Source organism: Oncorhynchus kisutch, linkage group LG11, assembly GCF_002021735.2.
Source record: "Oncorhynchus kisutch isolate 150728-3 linkage group LG11, Okis_V2, whole genome shotgun sequence".
Classification (NCBI taxonomy): Eukaryota; Metazoa; Chordata; class Actinopteri; order Salmoniformes; family Salmonidae; genus Oncorhynchus; species Oncorhynchus kisutch.
Window position 1 is genome coordinate 73,275,643 of NC_034184.2, and position 20,238 is coordinate 73,295,880.

The following is a 20,238-nucleotide window of genomic DNA, read 5'->3' on the forward strand; positions in this document are numbered from 1 at the left end:
ATTACTAAAGTGAAAGTCACCCAGTAAAATACTACATGAGTAAAAGTCAAAAAGTATTTGGTTTTAAACATACTTAACTATCAAAAGTAAATGAAATTGCTAAAATATACTTAAGTATCAAAATAAAGTAAAAGTATAAATCATTTCACATGACTTATATTAAGCAAACCAGATGGCTCAATTTTCTTGATTTGAACATTTATGGATAGCCAGGGGCACACTCCAACACTCATACATAATTTACAAACGAAGCATTTGTGTTTAGTGAGTCCACCAGAACAGAGGCAGTAGGGATGACCAGGGATGTTCTCTTGATAAGTGTGTGATTTGGACAATTTTCCAGTACTCTTAAGCATATAAAATGTAACGAGTACTTTTGGGTGTCAGGGAAAGTGTATGGAGTAAAAGTACATTATTTTATTTAGAAATGTTAGTGAAGTAAAAGTAACATTTGTCAAATATAAATAACGACTTAAGTAGTACTTTAAAGTATTTTTACTTAAGTATTTTATACCTCTGCTGGTGGCCATCTTTATGGCAGTAATTGAAACTTAAAAATCAAATTAAATGTCCATTTCAATAGTGTACCAGCTAAATTGCAGTGGTCTTAGGGGATAGGGCCATTCTATTAATTATGTTTCTGTTATTGAAATGACACCCACCCTGTGTTCAAGAGAATACTGTGTCTCAACCAATGATTTATATATAATGGTTTATATACATCATTGTTCTCAACCGATGATGGGCAAAACACAAACACTTCAGACATTGTAAAATAGGGTCTAAGCTACAACATCTGAAAATGACAAAAAAAATCAGAGTTCACACTTTTTTGACAATTGACGTTGAAGATTAAATTACAATGTTGTGTTTTTTCTCTCAAGAAATTATAAAATAGTTTGACAACCCTATTTCTAAGATTTCAAATTGTATTAAACTCAACCATTAATCTTCCTCAGTGATTAAGACATGGATGTGTAGTGGTTGCCTGACTACAAAATGAATTATTCTGCTGCTCTACAGTGAGTTCAGAAAGTCTTCAGACCCCTTGACCTTTTACCCATTTTGTTTTGTTACAGCCTTATTCTAAAATTGATTCAATTGTTTTTCCCCCTCATCAATCTACACACAAACCTGTTTTTGCTTTGTCATTATGGGGTATTGTGTGTAGATTGATGAGGAATTTGTATTTATTTAATCAATTTTAGAATAAGGCTGTAACAACAACATGTGGAAAAAGTCAAGGGGTCTGAATACTTTCCGAATGTACTGTATGTTCGCTACATACTTCATTGAGGAGTAGAAATTAACGGCCCTGGGCGTGGCGTAGCGTTTGGCCGGCGCAAGGAGTTTGAGTAGCCAGGCAAGTCTCATGTAAGTGTGGGGTATGCAAAATGGGTCGACTTTGAGCACCTCTTTCTCCTGAATGTTTTGGCATTCGGTTCCAAAAAAGTAACTTTCTGACCTCTACCACGACCAAACATGTTTGGAAGGTTTCGTTAAAATCTAAAGGGGTGCAGTCAGAAAGTGATTGAATTCATACGAACCTTCAACAATTTATTATTTTGGTAGGCTATATTTTTACAGTGTATGTCATTGGGGGAAATGTTCTGCCCTTGATGACGAGTCCATATTTTTTTGTTAACATACATTTAGATGTACATTATATGAAGCATAAGCAGATGCTCCAGGTGGGCTGCAGTATTTTTCAGACAGCTGTTATTTTGAATGAATTTTAGAGGAAAATGTCAGAAAATGTGAGACTAAGTTTACGTAGGATTTTGTTGTCAAATTGTTTGGTGAGAGTCATTATACATTACAGTCACGTCCCATAGTAAACATTGCACTCGGTTTACAGTATTTACATTTCTAGAGTTTGCTCTGAGCAATGTTTCCCTCTAGTGGGCACCTTTCGATGACAGCACAGTGGTTGTTATGGAAAAGCATTTCCCCGGAGGATTGGGGACAGAACAGCTGATCGGGTTCAGTCGGGCTGAGAACACGGATACGAGTTTGTGCTGCTGTCAGACTGAATTAACTTCACAGGTAAGCAACAAGTCTTGTTTTTAACCTCCAGTACATTTGAAGGTTGACATTTGAGTTACCCAAAGCAAACTTTTACCGGGGCTGAATGAGGACGGGTAAGTGAGCTGTGTAAACTAACGTTAGCAGGCTAGCGTGGATGCTACTGGGTTGCTAATTAATTGGCATTACAAAATGTTAATGACTAACAGATTGCTGTTACGGATAGAGCGGGCATGTTGGATGTTAGAAGGTTATGATAAGCGATATTAGAAAAATAGTTGTTTATGGTCACACAACTTATTCAGCAGCTAGCTACAGAGTTATGTGACCGGAATAAAATATAGTCTATTTTTGACTGAATTACTCGCATTCAGTGAAACCAGGCAGCAAGCATCCTAGCTAGTTCGCCTGTGTTACCTGGCTGTAGAGTGCTAGTAATCTGCTAACATCTACCCAGTGAAGCAGAATTTGCTTACTATTCAAGGCTTTTAATGTATTGGTCTGTCATCAGACACATCGGTTGAGAACAATGATGTATATAAACCATTATATAAAATCATTGTTTGAGGCACGGCATTCTCTTGAAAACAGGGCAGGTGGCATTTCAATCATAGAAACTTAATTAATAGAATGGACCTATCCCCTAATAAGACCACTGCAATCTAGCATCTCCTGTTATTTTTGGTGGACAACTTCTTAGATGATTGTAAACTGTTAACATGTTCAATTCATTTAACAGTATACTTGCATTTTTCAGTAGGTCATTTTTTTAATAGCTGTGTGGTGGAATTTGGCCATGCGTTCTTCTGCAAGTCTGACTTTATGAGTTGGATGTTAGTGTTTTTCTGTGTGTCCAGGACCAACAGGATAGCAACCATAGCGTTTATGTTATAAGAATGCCAATGCTTTAAGATGCTAAGTGCCTTTCTCATTCATATGGCGGTAGTCCCTTCACTAAGGTGCGTGTTACATTTATTTGGTTTCTTCCATTTTATTTGTTTTCATTAAGAATCTTTCTAGGAAAGAGAGTAAGCAAGCAGGTCACATTTCTTATTGTGCTTAGAGATATCTAAAAGTTACAACTACGGCTGGCACAATTAATCGTATAACAGACAATTATGGACAATGACTGTGGATAAAAAAAATGTCTTAATACATATTAATTTGAGGAGAAGTGGGGTGGATCAACATATTCAAGTAGATATAACTTATCCAATAGCAGTTTTACATTTTTACATGAAGTTGGTCAAGTTTGTAGTCATTTTACGAGCAGAACAGCTTAATTTTTAAAAGTTCCAAGCAGTCAAAACCATTTGTTTTTTAGACCGGGGTGTCACCAAAGCAGTGTTGTATTAATTCGGTTTCTCGTAGCTATTTGTCAGAGATGCATTGCAAGCAACAACAACAAAAATGTCAACAAAAATAACATTTATGACTATAACCTTGGCCATTTGCATGACAATTAATCATTACCCCAAATTCCACAATGGTCACAGCCCTAGTTACAACTAGTACATTTATTTGAGTAGCACGCACACAATGCTGCTGCACTCACAACTGTATGCTATCTCAGATTCTGGAGATCTGAGAACACAATATCCTAGGCCACATTGTGACATGGCACAAACACTGGCTTATGTAAACTTCTGCTCTTGCTCAGTGGCTGACTCTTTTGAATGAGGGTAAGGCTCTTAAGGTATTTTATCTGAGCAGCACAGTTTTCATACAGAAAGGAAAGAGACCCCTACTTAATCAAGTCTTCTCCAACTATTGAATAAACAATACTAGCTCCTATTTTCTCTGCCTTAATCAATATAGGCCTAACCATTGGGAACAATGTCCATTCTTCAAAGGAGCCAGACAGTATAGCCTTTACTAACCTGGCTGTCATTGATCCATCTCTAACTACTATATAGCCTAATGATCTCTCTCTTCCTCAGCTTTGTCTTTTTAATTGCACATTAAACCAATTGCACATTGAAACTGGGGATGGAAAAAAAAAGCCTTTAGGAATATTGAACAGGAGATTAGACCACTGGGCAGTGGTTCAAGTGGCAGGATCATTCCATAACACCAACCATTGATTCAGCATTGTTAGCCTACATACAAGCCATAGACAGTGTACATGGGGTTGGTTCTTGCCTGGCTACCCAAACACTTTTCTCTGGCAAAACGCTACGCCCAAACGCTACACCATGCCCAATGATTCTGGATGAACCTCCCTGATGATTTCTAGAATGGAAGATTGGTCCCAGAAAACGATGGGTTGGGCCAGAGCCAGAACACACGTGGGTATAGCAGGGTTTTTAGAATTCTTCATTGGCTTTGATACTCTGATTGGTTAAAGATGTTCCAATCGCCGATGGCTTTGTTTTGTACAACACCCCTCATTTTGACTTCACCACTAATGACTTCAATGATGGCAGTCTCGGAGTGAAGTATTTGAGAACGCTAGAGCAGCGGAAGAATTCAGTTTGAGTTGTCAGGCAAGGTTGGTTCTTTCTGTCCTCTGATGGAACAGAAATACGATTTAGGCCTAAATGTAGCCTACAGGTATGGCCAACTAGGCCTATCATTCTGACTGTAGCACTACCAACTTAGGCTATGTTTCTTTATTTAATCTTATCGCCTATAACGCTGCTTTAATCAGATCTCCAAACATATTTTGACATTGACTTTGTCTCACCAAATACTTAGGCCTATTGGTTATGAAATAATCCCTTAGTTTGCCCTATAACAGTCCTTCTGAAAACCTTCCTCTGGAGGCCTTAAACTGTAACTCATTTATGCACAAATATGTTTTATGATTTGTAGGCAAATTAAGTCATTTGCTTTTTCACTTGGGGACTAAACCACACCAAACACATGAATGTGTGAGTATTCATAGTGAGGGCCAGTCACTGAGTGATTTGTTCCACAGAACCACCGGCCCTCCCTGCCCAAACTGAGTCAATGACTCATTGATGGTGGCTCTCCTGTAAACAGTTTCAAGCATTTACCGACCAAACTCAAAGTACACCGATGATACATGAAGAACGCAGGTGACCAAACTAGGCCGCCCAGAAGCCGATAACCTGGGTCGTTCCACCTCAAAAATCACAAGAAAGAGGATTTCAATACCCACCATCTCAGATTGTTATGAAATTGTTTCTGTTAGAAACCAATAAGATTAGCATTCCCGCAACATTATTTTGTTGAAATATAATTTGATATCAGAGAAATGCGTCATTGCATTTTGGTACACCGGAAGTACATTCATTTCCAATGGAGTGCTGCGTTTGCCTTGAAGCATTGCGTTGCAGTGCGTTCTGTGTGGTGTATGCTCAACCTGAAAAATAACATTCCTATCCAGCTTTTAATATACTGAAGAAAAATATAAACGCAACATGCAACAATTTAAAAGATGTTACTAAGCTACACTTCATAGAAGGAAATAAGTAAATTGAAATAAAATCATTAGGCCAGAATCTATTGATTTCGCATGACTGGGCAGGGGAGCAGCCATGGGTGGTCCTGGGATGGCATAGGCCCAACCCACTTGGGAGCCAGGTCCACCCACTGGGGAGCCAGGTCCAGACAGTCAGAATGAGTTTTTACCCACAAAAGGGCTTTATTACAGACAAAAATACTCCTACCCCCCCCCCCCCCCCCACACACACACACACCATGTGGTATGCGGTTGTGAGGCCAGTTTGGCGTACTGCTAAATTCTCCAAAAGGACGTTGTAGGTGGCTTATGGTGGAGAAATTAACATTAAATTCTCTTACATCTGCTCTGTTGGACATTCTTGCAGTCAGCATGCCAATTGCACACTTCCTCAACTTGAGACATCTGTGGCATTGTGGTGTTTGACAAAACTGCACATTTTAGAGTGGCCTTTTATTGTCCTGGGCACAAGGTGCACCTGTGTAATGATAATGCTTTTTAATCAGCTTCTTGATATACCGTGCCTGTCGGGTGGATGGATTATCTCGTCAAAGGAGAAATGCTCACTAACAGCGATGCAAACAAATTTGTACACAACATTTGAGAGAAATAAGCTTTTTGTGTGTGTGGAACATTTATGGGACCTTTAATTTCAGCTCATGAGAAAAGGGACCAACACTTTACATGTTGCATTTATATATTTTTCCCTGTATACTGGGTATGGTTAGGGTGACGTTGTGAAAAGTTCAGTAGGCCTACCAAGTGGTATGCCCATAATTATTTTAATGATAAACTGTAATCTGATTGCTGCCAGAGTACAGTAGGTTTTACTATCTATTGAAATATGCCCAGTTGCCTAAATTAACTGAGATAGAGGAGAGAGCGTCTCTCCCAGTCTACCAGTAAATGATCCCTGATTTAATCTTCCCCCCTCTATCGACTGTATTAATAGCCACTCAGCCATCACACACACTAAACACCAAGGTGTTTTTTTTCTGCCAAATTCAGCATCCCGCCAACTTTTTGCAGACTTTTCTTTATATATGAACGGTATTTATGGTTGACAAAGCCTCAACTTTTATTTCCACGAATCAACCTAGTCATGATTGCGGTAAAATTCGGCTTAGAATGAAATGTAGCCGAGAGGCAGCATATGTACACACGGCGAGGTAGGGTACTCCCGTTACTTCTATGTTAAATTGCCTACTTCACTCATAACCCGACAACGGCTGTATGTATATATGTGTGTGTGTGTGTATATGTGTTTATATATATATATATATATATATATATAATACATATATACATACATACACACTACTGTTCAAAAGTTTGGGGTCACTTAGAAATGTCCTTGTTTTTGAAAGAAAAGCACATTTTTTTGGGTCCATTAAAATAACATCAAATTGATCAGAAATACAGTGTAGACATTGTTATTGTTGGAAATGGATATTGTAGCTGGAAATGGCTGATTTTTAGGGGAATATCTACATAGGTGTACAGAGGCCCATTATCAGCAACCATCACTCCTGTGTTCTAATGGCACTTTGTGTTAGCTAATTCAAGTTTATAATTTTAAAAGGCTAATTGATCATTAGAAAACACTTTTGCAATTTATGTTAGCACAGCTGGAAACTGTTTTGCTGATTTTAAAGAAGCAATAAAACTTGCCTTTTAGATTAGTTGAGTATCTGGAGCATCAGCATTTGAACTTTTGAACACAAAGAACTTTCTTCTGAAACTCGTCAGTCTGTTCTTGTTCTGAGAAATTAAGGCTACTCCATGTGAGAAATTGCCAAGAAACAGAAGATGTACGAGATACTCCCTTCACAGAACAGAGCCAACTGGCTGTGAAGTGTCATTATTTTTGAGATTTTACATCTAACAAAGATATTTGGTGCAGTATTTGTCAATGAAAAATGTGCGTGAAAATGAGTCGTCTCTCGTTGAATGACAACAAAGACTTTATTGAAGAATCGCTACTGTTGACCAATCACCGACGAAGGGGCGTAGACTTCAGCTCCGAAAGAAACCCTCACCAAAGTTCAAAACAAAAACCTATCAAAATGTTGTCATAATATATGCACAAACTCTACCGAACTGTTTCAGGTGGGAAGCATTTGGATGCCTTTACAGGGCAGAGAGGTTCTCTGAGTTGAGGAGGCACAGTGGCTGTTATTGTGCTAAACCTCGCTGTGGGCCACTGTGCCAGTCTGTGCTGGGCTAAAGTACACATACTGATCTGCTTCTGTTCCAGACTTACTCGCTGTTCGACTGCCTGGCTGTGACTTGGTGTGCTTTATGTTCCGCATTTGAACTGCAACAGACGGGCAAGGATGTCCTTCCGGCCTAAAACTCACTTTGTGACTTGCTCTATAAAGGATGTCTTCCATCCGCCTCAACCTTGTGTACACAAAGGGTCATAAGTTGATCCATAGGCGCCAACATGTTTCCTGACCCCAGGCAGAGCCCTGAGTTCATATCGATGTTTGGTTATGTAATTCAGCTATCACTTTCAAAATGACCTTTGAGACACCAGGCACAGTATATTCACAGAAATATGAGCATGATCTCTTTTTTTTATTGTTATCATAAGTTGAGATCTAGGTGTATTCTACTGGCTATTCAGGGTGAAAGGAGACTCTTTGTAGGTTTCATTGCCATTGTTCAAGTGTGATTTTAAATAGGCTAGGTTTCATGGTCACTAATGGTCTTAAGATATAGTGGTGGTGTTTATATCCTTGGTGATTGACAGCATTTACTGGACTGGCAGCCAAAGACAATGAGATTAGGCAGGAAGCGGAAGTTAGAGGTTTTGTGATTAAGCCATCTTTACGTACAAAGATGTAGCCTACTGCTACGACATCCCATATCACTTCTGTCACACTCACGCTGAACACACTGCAACTGAACAGACTTTTCAACACAGGCATGCATAGAAAGCTATTATGTCCCTGAGTCCCATGGAGTTGTGTGTTCCAAGTGAGGTCGGCCAATGATCTGTGATTCAGAGGACAAACACATACAGACCAGTAGTTCTCTGTGTCATCACTTCATCCCTTTTGTTACATTCTGATGAGAGAAGTTCATTAAAATATAGGCCTAGCTATTGGTGGTGTTGAATAAGATGTCACATGCTGATTTGTGCTCTTTTTTTATTTTATTTTAAGCGTTATGATTTACCTGAAGTGTTTAGTTCTTCTGTGCTGATCCTAAAGGGATTGTGGGGATCTTCTTCCCAAATCTCCTTAAAGCTGGAATCCTTAATGCTGAAATTGTCACGTCCATTTGTGATATTACAACAACAAAGAAGTTACTGAAAACAACACTTTTTTCATTGCACTCTTGATAGCAGAGCACCATTTAAAAAAAATATATATATTTTTTTTACCATAATGCGGCAGCAAAAACAACAGTGGTGGGGCAGCACCTACTGCAGATTCCATCTTTAAACATGGAGTCTGGGATCTTAAGCACAACAAATTCGTAACATATTTTACAAATCGGATTTGTAACATATCATACAAAATGGATGACGTAGTACACAATTAGATGAGGTGGTACACAAAAAACGAGTACCCATTTTGGCTCATGAGCAGCACTTTCAACACTACTGGCTAAAATTATACAAAGTTCTAGAGCATCACTTTAAGAGTCTGTAAATAAGGATTATTCTCTTTCTGTGTTTACTGTAGTGGAAACCGGGCACCATCCCTCCGGTTTCTTATTGTGCACTGATTACAAGCTGTTCCGTGGAGTGTGAACACACTAGACATCGACAGCCTGTGTGTCAGCAGCAGGTGTCTGTCTGTTTATGGCTGCTTGGTGTCTCTGTAGCTAGGTCTTGTTTAGGAACAAAGTTCAGTTCTCTGTGATTGGGGATCAAGCAAGGTGTGGCCCTGGCCTCTATATTGCAGTAGGGCCTCATTATATTTTAATAGGAATACTGGTATACTCTGTGCCACTTTGTTAGTGTGTGCGGGTGTGTAGGATAAACATTCTGATTTGAATCCAAGGAAATCCTTACATTGTGGTCTGGGCACTGACAAAGGAAAGGTCATCCTAAATATAGTTTGAAGCCATAGTGACAGAAGTGTCCCTAAAGCAGGTCTATTCATTCAAGACTTGGGAATGACAATTATGAAAAGATTATGCTGTAGGCCAGTTGTTTTCCAACTTTTTCAGTGGGGGCCACTTTTTATTTTTATTTTACCCCCCCCCCCCAAGAATTAATTGCGGCCCCCATCCCAAATCTAATGACAACCTTAATTGGTACATTTTGATTTTTACATCAACAAATAAACTTAAATTCATTACATGTTAATTTCTTATCAAAATGAAAAGAAATCAATACATTTTTCTAATTATCTTTCTCATTAACGATTGTATATTGTCTCATTAATTTGTTTTAAATGTTGGCGACCCCACTGCAGTTCGTCGCGACCCGACATTGATTACCACTGCTGTAGGCTGCAGTAAGGTCACAACACAGTGGTCTCTGTAGTTTCACCATAGGTATACTTGAATGTAGCCAAAAGTGCCATGTGTTTGTGATGCCATCCTTCCTGTCTATGTTACAAGATATTTGATGTCTTTTTCCAGTCCCAGACCTGGTCCCCTCTGTTAGGCCTCTGTGACTTGAGTGGTCTCCGTCTAAGCTGGGCCTGCCCGTAAGCAACTGCTCTCTCTATCTCCCTGAGTGCGTCTAGTTGACCTTCCTCTCAGCGACTCACAGGCCAGGCTAAATAATGGATGAGGTGCCTGGAAAGAGCGGCTGGTGTGAGATGTTACTTACTTGGATAAATGGGAAGGGAGGGACAGAGGGCTTGGTGACAGCCAGGAGGGCCACTGCTAGCCTAGCACTTAGCACCCAAACCATTGTCTAGTTACTAGTACTACAGCCTGACTAATTAACAACCTACAGAATCCCTTCCTGATCCGTTCTCTTACACTAACCAACCACAGAGCGTGCTGTGCTGAAGTTGAGGGGGCATACGCAGGGCAGGCAGGGTGTCAATCATTAATGAAAGGCGTCCCATCTCCGGTTTCCCTGGGATAGAGGAGTGGGAGTGAAGAGCGGAGGATAAGGAGTGTACAGCTTCCAGATAACAGGCTTAGGAGGGCAGGTTGTGTACATTACTCTAACAGGGCTCTCTCTCTCTCTGAATATCACTCTCTGAATATCATCTCTGTCAGGTAGCCTGGCGGATGAGAGCGTTGGGCCACTAAACAAAAGGTTGCTGGATCGAATCCCCAAGCTGACAAGGTAAAAATCATCTGTCGTTCTGCCCCTGAGCAAGGCAGTTAACTCACTGTTCCACCCGATGGCGTGGGTGTTGATTATGGCAGCCCCCCCGCACCTCTCTGATTCAGAGGGGTTGGGTTAAATGCGGAAGACACATTTTCAGTTGAATGCATTCAGTTGTTCAACTGACTAGGTATCCCCCTTTCTCTTTCTGTTTGCAGGTGTCAGGGGAGGGAGTATTATGTTCTGTATTCTAAGAAGCACAATGGATTCTTGAGACGCTTTGATGCCTGACTCTTCCTGGTTCCCGAAGCACCACCTGCAGTGGCCTATTACAGGACTAGAAGTGATCCAATCCCCATGCATCCCCCACCTCTGACCAACCCCTGCCCTTACATTCTCTCATACTACTGCACTCTAAAAACAAGCTCTATGCAGTATTAGTCCAAATCTCTGTTTATATTTTATTATCACATTGAACAATGTGACCTGGTTCCTCTTAGATGCTGAGTTTGTACTCTAAGTAACCACTTCACTTCAAGGTTTGCACCACAGCTCTCAGTATGGACTCCCACCCGGGGACTTGTGTGTTGGGTCCACTTCCCAGAGAGTGTAGGCCTAACCATCAATGGTTGCATTGCTGGCACTGACGGGGGCAGAGGCGAAGTAGTGTCACTGTTTCGGTCCCCCTCCCTCCAACCCAGAGGAATACAGGAAGGAACACAGGATTTAAGGACAGACGTGGTTCAGTAATCTGGATGGATCTGTTCCAGCAGGAGATGTTCCATAAAGATCTAGAGTAAGAACCAGTTGGTTCTCAGGTCTTGAATTTCCATACATAGTCTTTTAAAGCATATAGGCCCATGGAAGAGAATTCTCTGATTCTCTGTTACTCACACAAAGAATACCGACTTGGACCTTTACACCTTGGAGATGTCCTCCACCTGACCTTCCAGCAGCTTTGATTATTTTTGTGTTCACTTTCAACTGATAAAACCCAGAACCAGATCAGAACAGTGAAACGGGAGGTGTAGGAAGTCTGAGGTGGGCGGTGGTGTGGCATGGCGGAGCACGGCGAGCTGCTCGGTGAGATGGCCACGGTTGGGCGTCTGAGTACCACGGAGCGCCTGAAGCACGCCCAGAAGCGGCGCGCCCAGCAGCTGAAGGGCTGGGCCCAGATGGACAAGGATACGGCCCGTGGCGGGGGCAAGGCCGGACAGAAAGTGGACAAGAACAAGGGGTGCACGCGCAGGGTGGTCTTCCCCAACAACATCACCCTGCTGGAGGCTGCAGCCCGCAATGACCTGGAGGAAGGTGAGTCAGTCAGCACACCACTATGGGCTGGTTTCCCGGACACAGATAAAGACTAGTCCTGGAATAAAAAAACATGCTCAATGGAGAATCACTATTAAAAGTGTGTTTTAGACCTGGACTAAGCTTAGGCTAATCCATGTCTGGGAAACCAGCCATAGAGGTTATCCCACTTTATAAACTGGGTGGGTCCAGCCCTGAATGCTGATTGGCTGAAAGCTGTGGTATATCAGACCGTATTCCACAGGTATGACAACATGTATTTCTACTGCTCTAATAACCAGTTTATAATAGCAATAAGGCACCTCGGGGGTTTGTGATATATGGCCAATATACCACGTCTAAGGTCTGTGTCCAGGCACTCTGCTTTGCGTCGTGATTAAGAACAGCCTTTAGCTGTGGTATATTGGCCATATAGCACACCTCCTAGGGCCTTAAATAACCCTCACTGTTGTTGTTATGGTTGCTGTTCTTCCAAGTAGCCTAGCATGAATTACACAGTACAACTACTCTATAAACACACGGGCAATTCCACAATAACAGTGATGCTGAGACTTTGATTTTTCACTTTAAAATGTATGTTAAACAAAAAACAATGATTGTTAACAGAATGACTTTGTGCTGTCATTCTGTTACCTAACTTTGCATCGGCACTGTTCCTCAAGTAAATGTGTTTTTGTAAAATGTTCAATGGAAATTGTTAAAAGTTGTACTTGTGTATAGGAAATGATTCATGCATATTTTTTGTCAGACCAGGCATTTGGTTTCAATGGTGCTATTGTTTCCACACATGATTATGGTTAATTATAGTGGTCACTCGTAACTAACTTTTGCCTGCATTACAAGAGCAGAGGCTATCTGAAGTTAGGATTCGTAGCATAGCTTAGTGAGTAACGGCCACGCTGTTGTGATTGTGTTTCTCTGCAGTCAGGGAGCTGCTGAACGGTGGAGTCAGTCCAGATCTGTACAACGAGGACGGACTCACTGCCCTGCACCAGGTACACACACACACACACACACACATATACTCTTAAACACATACTCTCAAACATATACACACACACTCGAACACACGCACACACACACCAGGTACAGACAGTTGTGACCACCCACAACCAACAGGTCAGCCTGTGTGTGCATTGTTTTGTGTTGTCAGCTCTCAGAACTGTAAGTACTGTCTGTTGTGTCTATCTGTCTGTTTTGTCTAACTAACATCACAGTTTATGTAAACACTGTAGAGCGTTTTCACATTGCTTCTAGGGCTAGACATTTAACTGCTGCTCTGGACCAAGGCTCTTGCTTACATTCCTAGACCATTGGGGAGGATACGTTTAGTTATGCTTCCCTTCATAGCACTGCTGTGTTGTTTGGAAAGTTCTACGAACACCACCAAGAAACAACACTGCTCTCTTTATAAGTCAAAATGACACAGACCCTACATATACACATTAACACACAGTCAACACATGAGTGTCACTAGAGAGAACAGTGTTCTCTTTGTAAGTACTATCTATAATTATTTCTTCCCTTTGAAAAAAGTGAATGTGTTTTACTTAGTAAACGACTGGAGGCCTGGGCCTATGCAAATTCAGCTTACACTGCAGTTGACTTACTGATGGTAGAACACTGTAGGTGAGCATGTATTCATTGGTTTGTCTGTCTGCCCCCCCTGCAGTGCTGCATTGATGACTTTGTGGAGCTGGTACAGTGTCTGTTGGACGCCGGGGCCAGTGTGAACGCCTGTGACAGTGAGCTGTGGACGCCGCTCCACGCTGCTGCCACCTGTGGACACACATCCCTGGTGCAGCTCCTGGTGCAGTCGTGAGTCACATTTAGAAACCCTTCAACGTGACACACTCTCTCGCTGTACTGCTGGTCACAGAAATGTACACACAGTTACAATGTACTACTTTACTTAGACTTGGAAAAATAAGTTTGAGTAACTAAGTATGAGTTTGGACACGGCCCTCTGGTTGAACTTCCCCAAAATCTATTCTTAGTCTTTCTTCATAGGCACTATCGTATCATCATATAAACATATGGTTACAATTCTAGGACATCCTTATCATTTACTACAGTAAATTACCACTGTGTGTCAGTGAATATACTGTACTGCAGCTACATGTGACGGTGATGCATGTGCCACTGGTGTAATGAGTCCCTGTCTCCTGATGTAACGTTCTCCTTGTCTGTGTCCAGTGGTGCAGAGATGCTGGCGGTCAACGCTGATGGCAACATGCCCTATGACCTTTGTGAGGACGAGGCCACGCTGGAGCTGCTAGAGATGGTCATGGCAGAGCAGGGTCAGAACCCAACTCGACATCCTCTCCTTCTCCACAACCTTATCCTCTATTTGCATTCCCAACTACTCCCAATCATTATCATGCCATGACTACAGCCTTCATCCTTAGCTACCTATCCCTTCTCTTCCCAGTTGCGATCCCCACCATGACCCTTACTAAAAATCGGTCCTAGTCAAATGGTCTTGTGTTGACTTCCTGTGTACCTGTGCAGGTATAACCCAGGACCGTATAAACCAGTGTCGTGGGGCTAAGGAGATGGAGATGCTGACGGACCTTCGAGCGCTGGTCCAGAGTGGTGCGGACCTGAACGCTCAGGATGACAATGGGGCCACACTGGTGAGACACTGTAATCTGTTTGTTTTTTAAAATGTTTATCTTCCCCTCTAATCAGGGACTGATTTTAGACCTGGGACAACAGGTGGGTGCAATTAATTATCAGATAAAACCAGAAGTACTCTGGACCTTGTAGGGTAGGATTTTGACATTACTGACAAACGGCACTACGGTTCACATTACTGACAAACGGCACTAAGGTTCACATTACTGACAAACGGCACTAAGGTTCACATTACTGACAAACGGCACTAAGGTTCACATTACTGACAAACGGCACTAAGGTTCACATTACTGACAAACGGCACTAAGGTTCACATTACTGACAAACGGCACTAAGGTTCACATTACTGACACACGGCACTAAGGTTCACATTACTGACACACGGCACTAAGGTTCACATTACTGACACACGGCACTAAGGTTCACATTACTGACACACGGCACTAAGGTTCACATTACTGACACACGGCACTAAGGTTCACATTACTGACACACGGCACTAAGGTTCACATTACTGACACACGGCACTAAGGTTCACATTACTGACACACGGCACTAAGGTTCACATTACTGACACACGGCACTAAGGTTCACATTACTGACACACGGCACTAAGGTTCACATTACTGACACACGGCACTAAGGTTCACATTACTGACACACGGCACTAAGGTTCACATTACTGACACACGGCACTAAGGTTCACATTACTGACACACGGCACTAAGGTTCACATTACTGACACACGGCACTAAGGTTCACATTACTGACACACGGCACTAAGGTTCACATTACTGACACACGGCACTAAGGTTCACATTACTGACACACGGCACTAAGGTTCACATTACTGACACACGGCACTAAGGTTCACAATACTGACACACGGCACTAAGGTTCACAATACTGACAAACGGCACTAAGGTTCACAATACTGACAAACGGCACTAAGGTTCACATTACTGACAAACGGCACTAAGGTTCACATTACTGACAAACGGCACTAAGGTTCACATTACTGACAAACGGCACTAAGGTTCACATTACTGACAAACGGCACTAAGGTTCACATTACTGACAAACGGCACTAAGGTTCACATTACTGACAAACGGCACTAAGGTTTGAACTTCTAGTCTCATATTATAATCCATAGATTCACCTCACCACTGGTATAAAAGGTTGACCGTGTAACAATCTGTCCTCTGTCTCACTTCACATCCAGCTGCACTTAGCGGCGGCTAACGGCTACCTGTTGGTAGGGGAGCTGTTGTTGGAGCACCAGGCCAAAGTGGAGGAGAAGGACACAGACGGCTGGACACCACTCCATGCCGCCTCCTGCTGGGGACAGGTCAGTATTGCCGCACTCAGAACAGTTTAGAAAGAAGCTACGTCCCCCTTTCTCAACTGTCATGCTATGGGCGGCAGGTAGCCTAGCGGTTAAGAGCATTGGGCCAGTAACCGAAAGGTCGCAGGTTTGAATCCCAGAGCTGACTAGGGGAAAAATATGTTGATGTGCCCTTGAGCAAGGCACTTAACCCTAATTGATCCTGTTCAGGATAAGAGCGTCCTCTAAATGACTAAAATGTAAAATATGCCATGCTATGCTAAATGGCTGTATTGCCTGACAAACCTGAACATGCTGGTGTGTCTTGTTTCCCCAGGTCCAGATGGTGGAGCTACTGGTGGCTCATGGGGCCAGTCTCAACACCAAGTCCGTTCTGGAAGAGACGCCACTAGGTAAGAACACAACTATCAACCCAATCAGAGACTGTGTAGATGTGAAGGGCAATGACAGAAAACGATTGGACAGTATAGATTAAATTGCTGTTGTCTTGGTAGATAATTGTTGTCCAGACACATCATGAACGTGTTTCAGAGGGACTGAAATCCTGAATGGGGATGACATGTCCTGACCCTGTTGTTTTCTGTCCGTGGCAGATGTGTGTGCGGATGAGGAGGTGAGAGCCAAGCTGATGGAGCTGAAGCACAAACACGATGCCATCATGAAGAGTCGGGACCGACACAAGGGCACCTTGCAGAAACGAGCCTCCAGCACTGGCAGCAGAGGGTGAGGGGGGGGGGGGACAAGAGAGAGGATTGGTTCAAGAATTGAGGGGATAGGATAATGTTTTTGTTTAGACACATGTAAAACCCTCAACCTACGGTCACTCTCTCCAGCTTGTAGCTGTATCTACAGTATCTCTCTCTGTTGTTCCCTGTCTGAGCAGTAAGGTGGTGCGGCGTGTGAGCATCAATGAGCGTTCCAGCCTGTACCGGCGGGAGCACCACAAGGAGTCCATGGTGTGGCAGGAGAGAGGCCGGCAAGCCGAGCCGCAGGACGACGACGAGGACAGACAGACTGACAACGAGCTCCACCAGCATGTTGCCATGGTGAGTGGTACTGTATTACTCCTGTCATAGCAACAACACCAGGACAAACTTCTACCATGTTCAATTAACACTGAGAATAGATAATATGGTTGATAGGTGAATGTGTCATATTAACTCTCTTGCGCTGGCTCTCTCAGGCTGCAGGTGCCATGTCGAGGGGGGAGAATGACGAGGGAGGGGAGAGGAAGTTCAATCTGGGGAACGGTGGGATTCCCCTGGCCCTGTCGGCGTCAGTCCCAGGGGAGCAGTGGAGCGGAGGCCGGATGGACCGCAGCGCCTCTTACCAGCTGAGCCCTGCCTCGGGGACCGGGGAGGCAGGGGACAGCATGACCCGAGAGAAATCCCACCAGACACTAGCGGACCTGAAACGCCAGCGGGCCGCAGCCAAGCTCAACAAGTACCCAGCCCCACCCGCTCCAGAGGAGATGCCCCCTTCTCCCGTCCCTCTGCAGGATGTGACCCCGTCCGGAGCCGCCCAGGAGACACCCAGCACAGAGGTGGCCTCCCCCAGCACTGTGTACTTCACCCCAGCCAGCGGGGACCCGCCCCTGCTCAAACTACAAGCCCCAGAGGAGGACACCTCCAACAACACCAAGGAGCCCTGCTGTGGACTCATGTAGGGACAAACACTTCCAAACACCCACTGCCTGAATGGAAATTAAAGTGGGCGATGTGTAACAATCAAAAATGATTTCAAAACGCTACGGTGACGACCAGATATACTTTTAAGGATTCATTACAGTTGGATTTATTCTAAGTTTATTATTTGGTTCCGTTAAGCGCCTACTTCCATCAATTACATGCCATTGAATGTTTGGTCTACTCTCCATTTTGGTCAATGTGGTTATACATTCCATCTTCTTGCATCGATTTATTTTTTAGCCCTCCTTCCTGAAATGTCTAAAACAAGATTTATCTAATGGAGGGAATGTAAAACATTTTCCAATATATGAGCACTTAACGTTCCTCTGTTGATAAGGGTGTGGCCAGAGCCATAGATTTACATACATGGATATTGCTCTGCATATCTATGGACCTCGTATAGAGAGAGACCGTATGTGCCCACCTGGTGGCTTCTAAGAGAACTACAGATTCCAGTATTACTCCTTCAATAGCACGGAGTACTTTCTTTTGTTTAATCCCTTTTTTCCATGTTTGTTTGATGCAATTCAATCAAAAGAGAGCGTTTTCTCATGTCAAGCATATTATATATGAACTGGCTATCTGACTTAAGTGAATAAGATTTGCTCATTTAAAGCAGAAAGGGGCTAGAGAAGCGTGAATGAACCAAAGCTGATTATTTTACTTTATTTTTTTCAAGCTGAAAATTGGACCAATGAATGATAATTTTCTACTCATGATTGACTGAGCATGATTTGAGATATGCACAGTAAATGGATTTAAGAGAAGGAGAGATTAGGATCGAGAGTGATGGGTACATAATAATGGCATTTGTTGGTGTTTGTTTGTTTTCTATACACACTCACACCAGTCTGTCTGTTGACAGGGTACAGAAGTGGAAGTGTTTGTAGATGATGGTTTCTCTTTCTTGTTGGTTTGAATTTGCATCAAATTTACACACGTGTAGACAAGTGCTATTTCCCTGCCTTTCTACTGATCAGCATTCAGCACTGTTCTCAAATTATTATTTTTTGTTTGTAAATCAACATACTGTTCCAATGCACTAAGAACCTACATTTTCTACGGTGCAATTTGTAAACAAGGGTTTTGTTTTCTAAATGATTGTAAGAGATTATCTAATATTCAAATTAATATAAATTGTGTTTTTGTCATGGTGTTTGTCCCACCTCAGGATAAAATGACTTCTTATAGGCATTTCTATTTAAACTATTTCTATGCTGTGAATAGGGATGTACACAGTGTACAAAACATTAGGAACACATGCTCTTTCCATGACTTGGACTGACCGGGTGAATCCAGGTAAAGGCTATGATCCATTATTGATGTCACTTGTTAAATCCACTTCAGTCAGTGTATATGAAGGGGAGGAGACGGGTAAAAGAAGGATTTTTAAGCCTTGAGATATGGCTTGTGTATGTGTGCTATTCAGAGGGTGAATGGGCAAGATGATATTTAAGTGCCTTTGAACGGGGTATGGTAGTGTGTCAAGAACTGCAACGCTGCTGGGTTTCACGTTAAACAGTTTCCCTTGTGTATCAAGAATGGTCCACCACCCAAAGGACACAATTGTGGACCGCATTGGCGTCAACATGGGCCAGCATCTGTGTGGAACACTTTTGACACCCTGTAGAGTCCATGCCCTGACAAATGGAGGCTGTTCTGAGGGCAAAAGGGGGTGCAACTCAATATTAAAGGTGTTCCTAATGTCTTGTACACTCTGTGGATATTAATGACATTTCATTTTTGTGTCAACACAATTTGGCAACCCATCCCTTACAGGATTATTTCACACACACTACAATGATTCACAGTGATAGTTATTCCGGTGTTCCGTACAGTGTGCACCTCAAAAGGAATGAAAAGAAAATCTAAACATAAATAGTATATACGGTTATCCAATCAATAATAACCCTAGGGCAGTGAAAAATTAAATATAATACTGAAAAATGTATTATATTTTTGTATATGGAGTAGATTGACCTCAACCATTCCTTTACAACAAACCATTCCTGCCTAGAAACCAGTATCTTCTACATTGCTGCCTTAATGAAATGAAGGGGGCATCAGAACAACTGACAGACCATCTTGGTTAGCCTTGTCAATGTGATGGTTTGTCAACAGTAAGTGCCTACTGTAGGGTTGATTGGCTAAGTGTAAATAGTTTGCATTGCTTGCACAAAGTTCCACATAGACCATGTGGAATTCTGATTGATGTGAAGTATGGGACTAAATGCCTTTGACTCTCTCTTAAATGTACTATTGAAATGTCTCCTTCCATAATGGAACTCAGTCCTCAATTACACATTTACATCTGTTTGTTTTAATGTAGAACATCATTTCTATGGTGGTTGCCTGTTTAAAAAGTCATGTTTTCCAGGATTATTGCATAAAACATTTTTTTTTTGGGGGGGGGGGGGGGGGGGGGGGGGCGACATAGGCTTAGGAGTACATGTGTGGACATGTAATTTATTTGTATATATTGGGAGTAAGATGGACAGTCGTGCTTGCTCTCCTAATAGATACACTATATATACATATGTATGTGAACACCTCTTC

General features: G+C 42.4%; 1 protein-coding gene across 3 annotated transcripts; it reads left to right on the forward strand.

Annotated features, from left to right (window-relative positions):
• The first annotated feature begins 1,908 nt into the window (after nt 1-1,908).
• LOC109899282 (protein phosphatase 1 regulatory subunit 16A-like) lies at nt 1,909-20,012 on the forward strand. 3 transcript variants are annotated; one of them, XM_020494355.2, is made up of 12 exons: nt 1,909-2,046; nt 10,649-10,718; nt 10,919-12,011; nt 12,936-13,006; nt 13,684-13,829; nt 14,208-14,311; nt 14,523-14,647; nt 15,872-15,997; nt 16,311-16,386; nt 16,588-16,717; nt 16,878-17,040; nt 17,178-20,012. In XM_020494355.2, exons 3-12 carry the CDS (start codon nt 11,759-11,761, stop codon nt 17,658-17,660), a joined length of 1,677 nt encoding a protein of 558 aa, XP_020349944.1. In that variant the 5' UTR covers nt 1,909-2,046; nt 10,649-10,718; nt 10,919-11,758; the 3' UTR covers nt 17,661-20,012. The 3 variants fall into 3 exon arrangements, with proteins under 3 accessions (XP_020349944.1, XP_031692158.1, XP_031692160.1); XM_031836298.1 differs by having other exon boundaries at nt 10,653-10,718; XM_031836300.1 differs by lacking the exon at nt 10,649-10,718.
• The last annotated feature ends 226 nt before the right edge of the window (nt 20,013-20,238 follow it).

Excerpts from the sequence above, each read along its gene's own strand:
- LOC109899282 (XM_020494355.2), top strand. The coding sequence starts at position 11,759 with ATGGCGGAGCACGGCGAGCTGCTCGGTGAGATGGCCACGGTTGGGCGT. Across the intron at positions 13,007-13,683 it reads GACTCACTGCCCTGCACCAG|TGCTGCATTGATGACTTTGT; the intron begins GTACACACACAC and ends CCCCCCCTGCAG. Across the intron at positions 16,387-16,587 it reads TCTGGAAGAGACGCCACTAG|ATGTGTGTGCGGATGAGGAG; the intron begins GTAAGAACACAA and ends TGTCCGTGGCAG.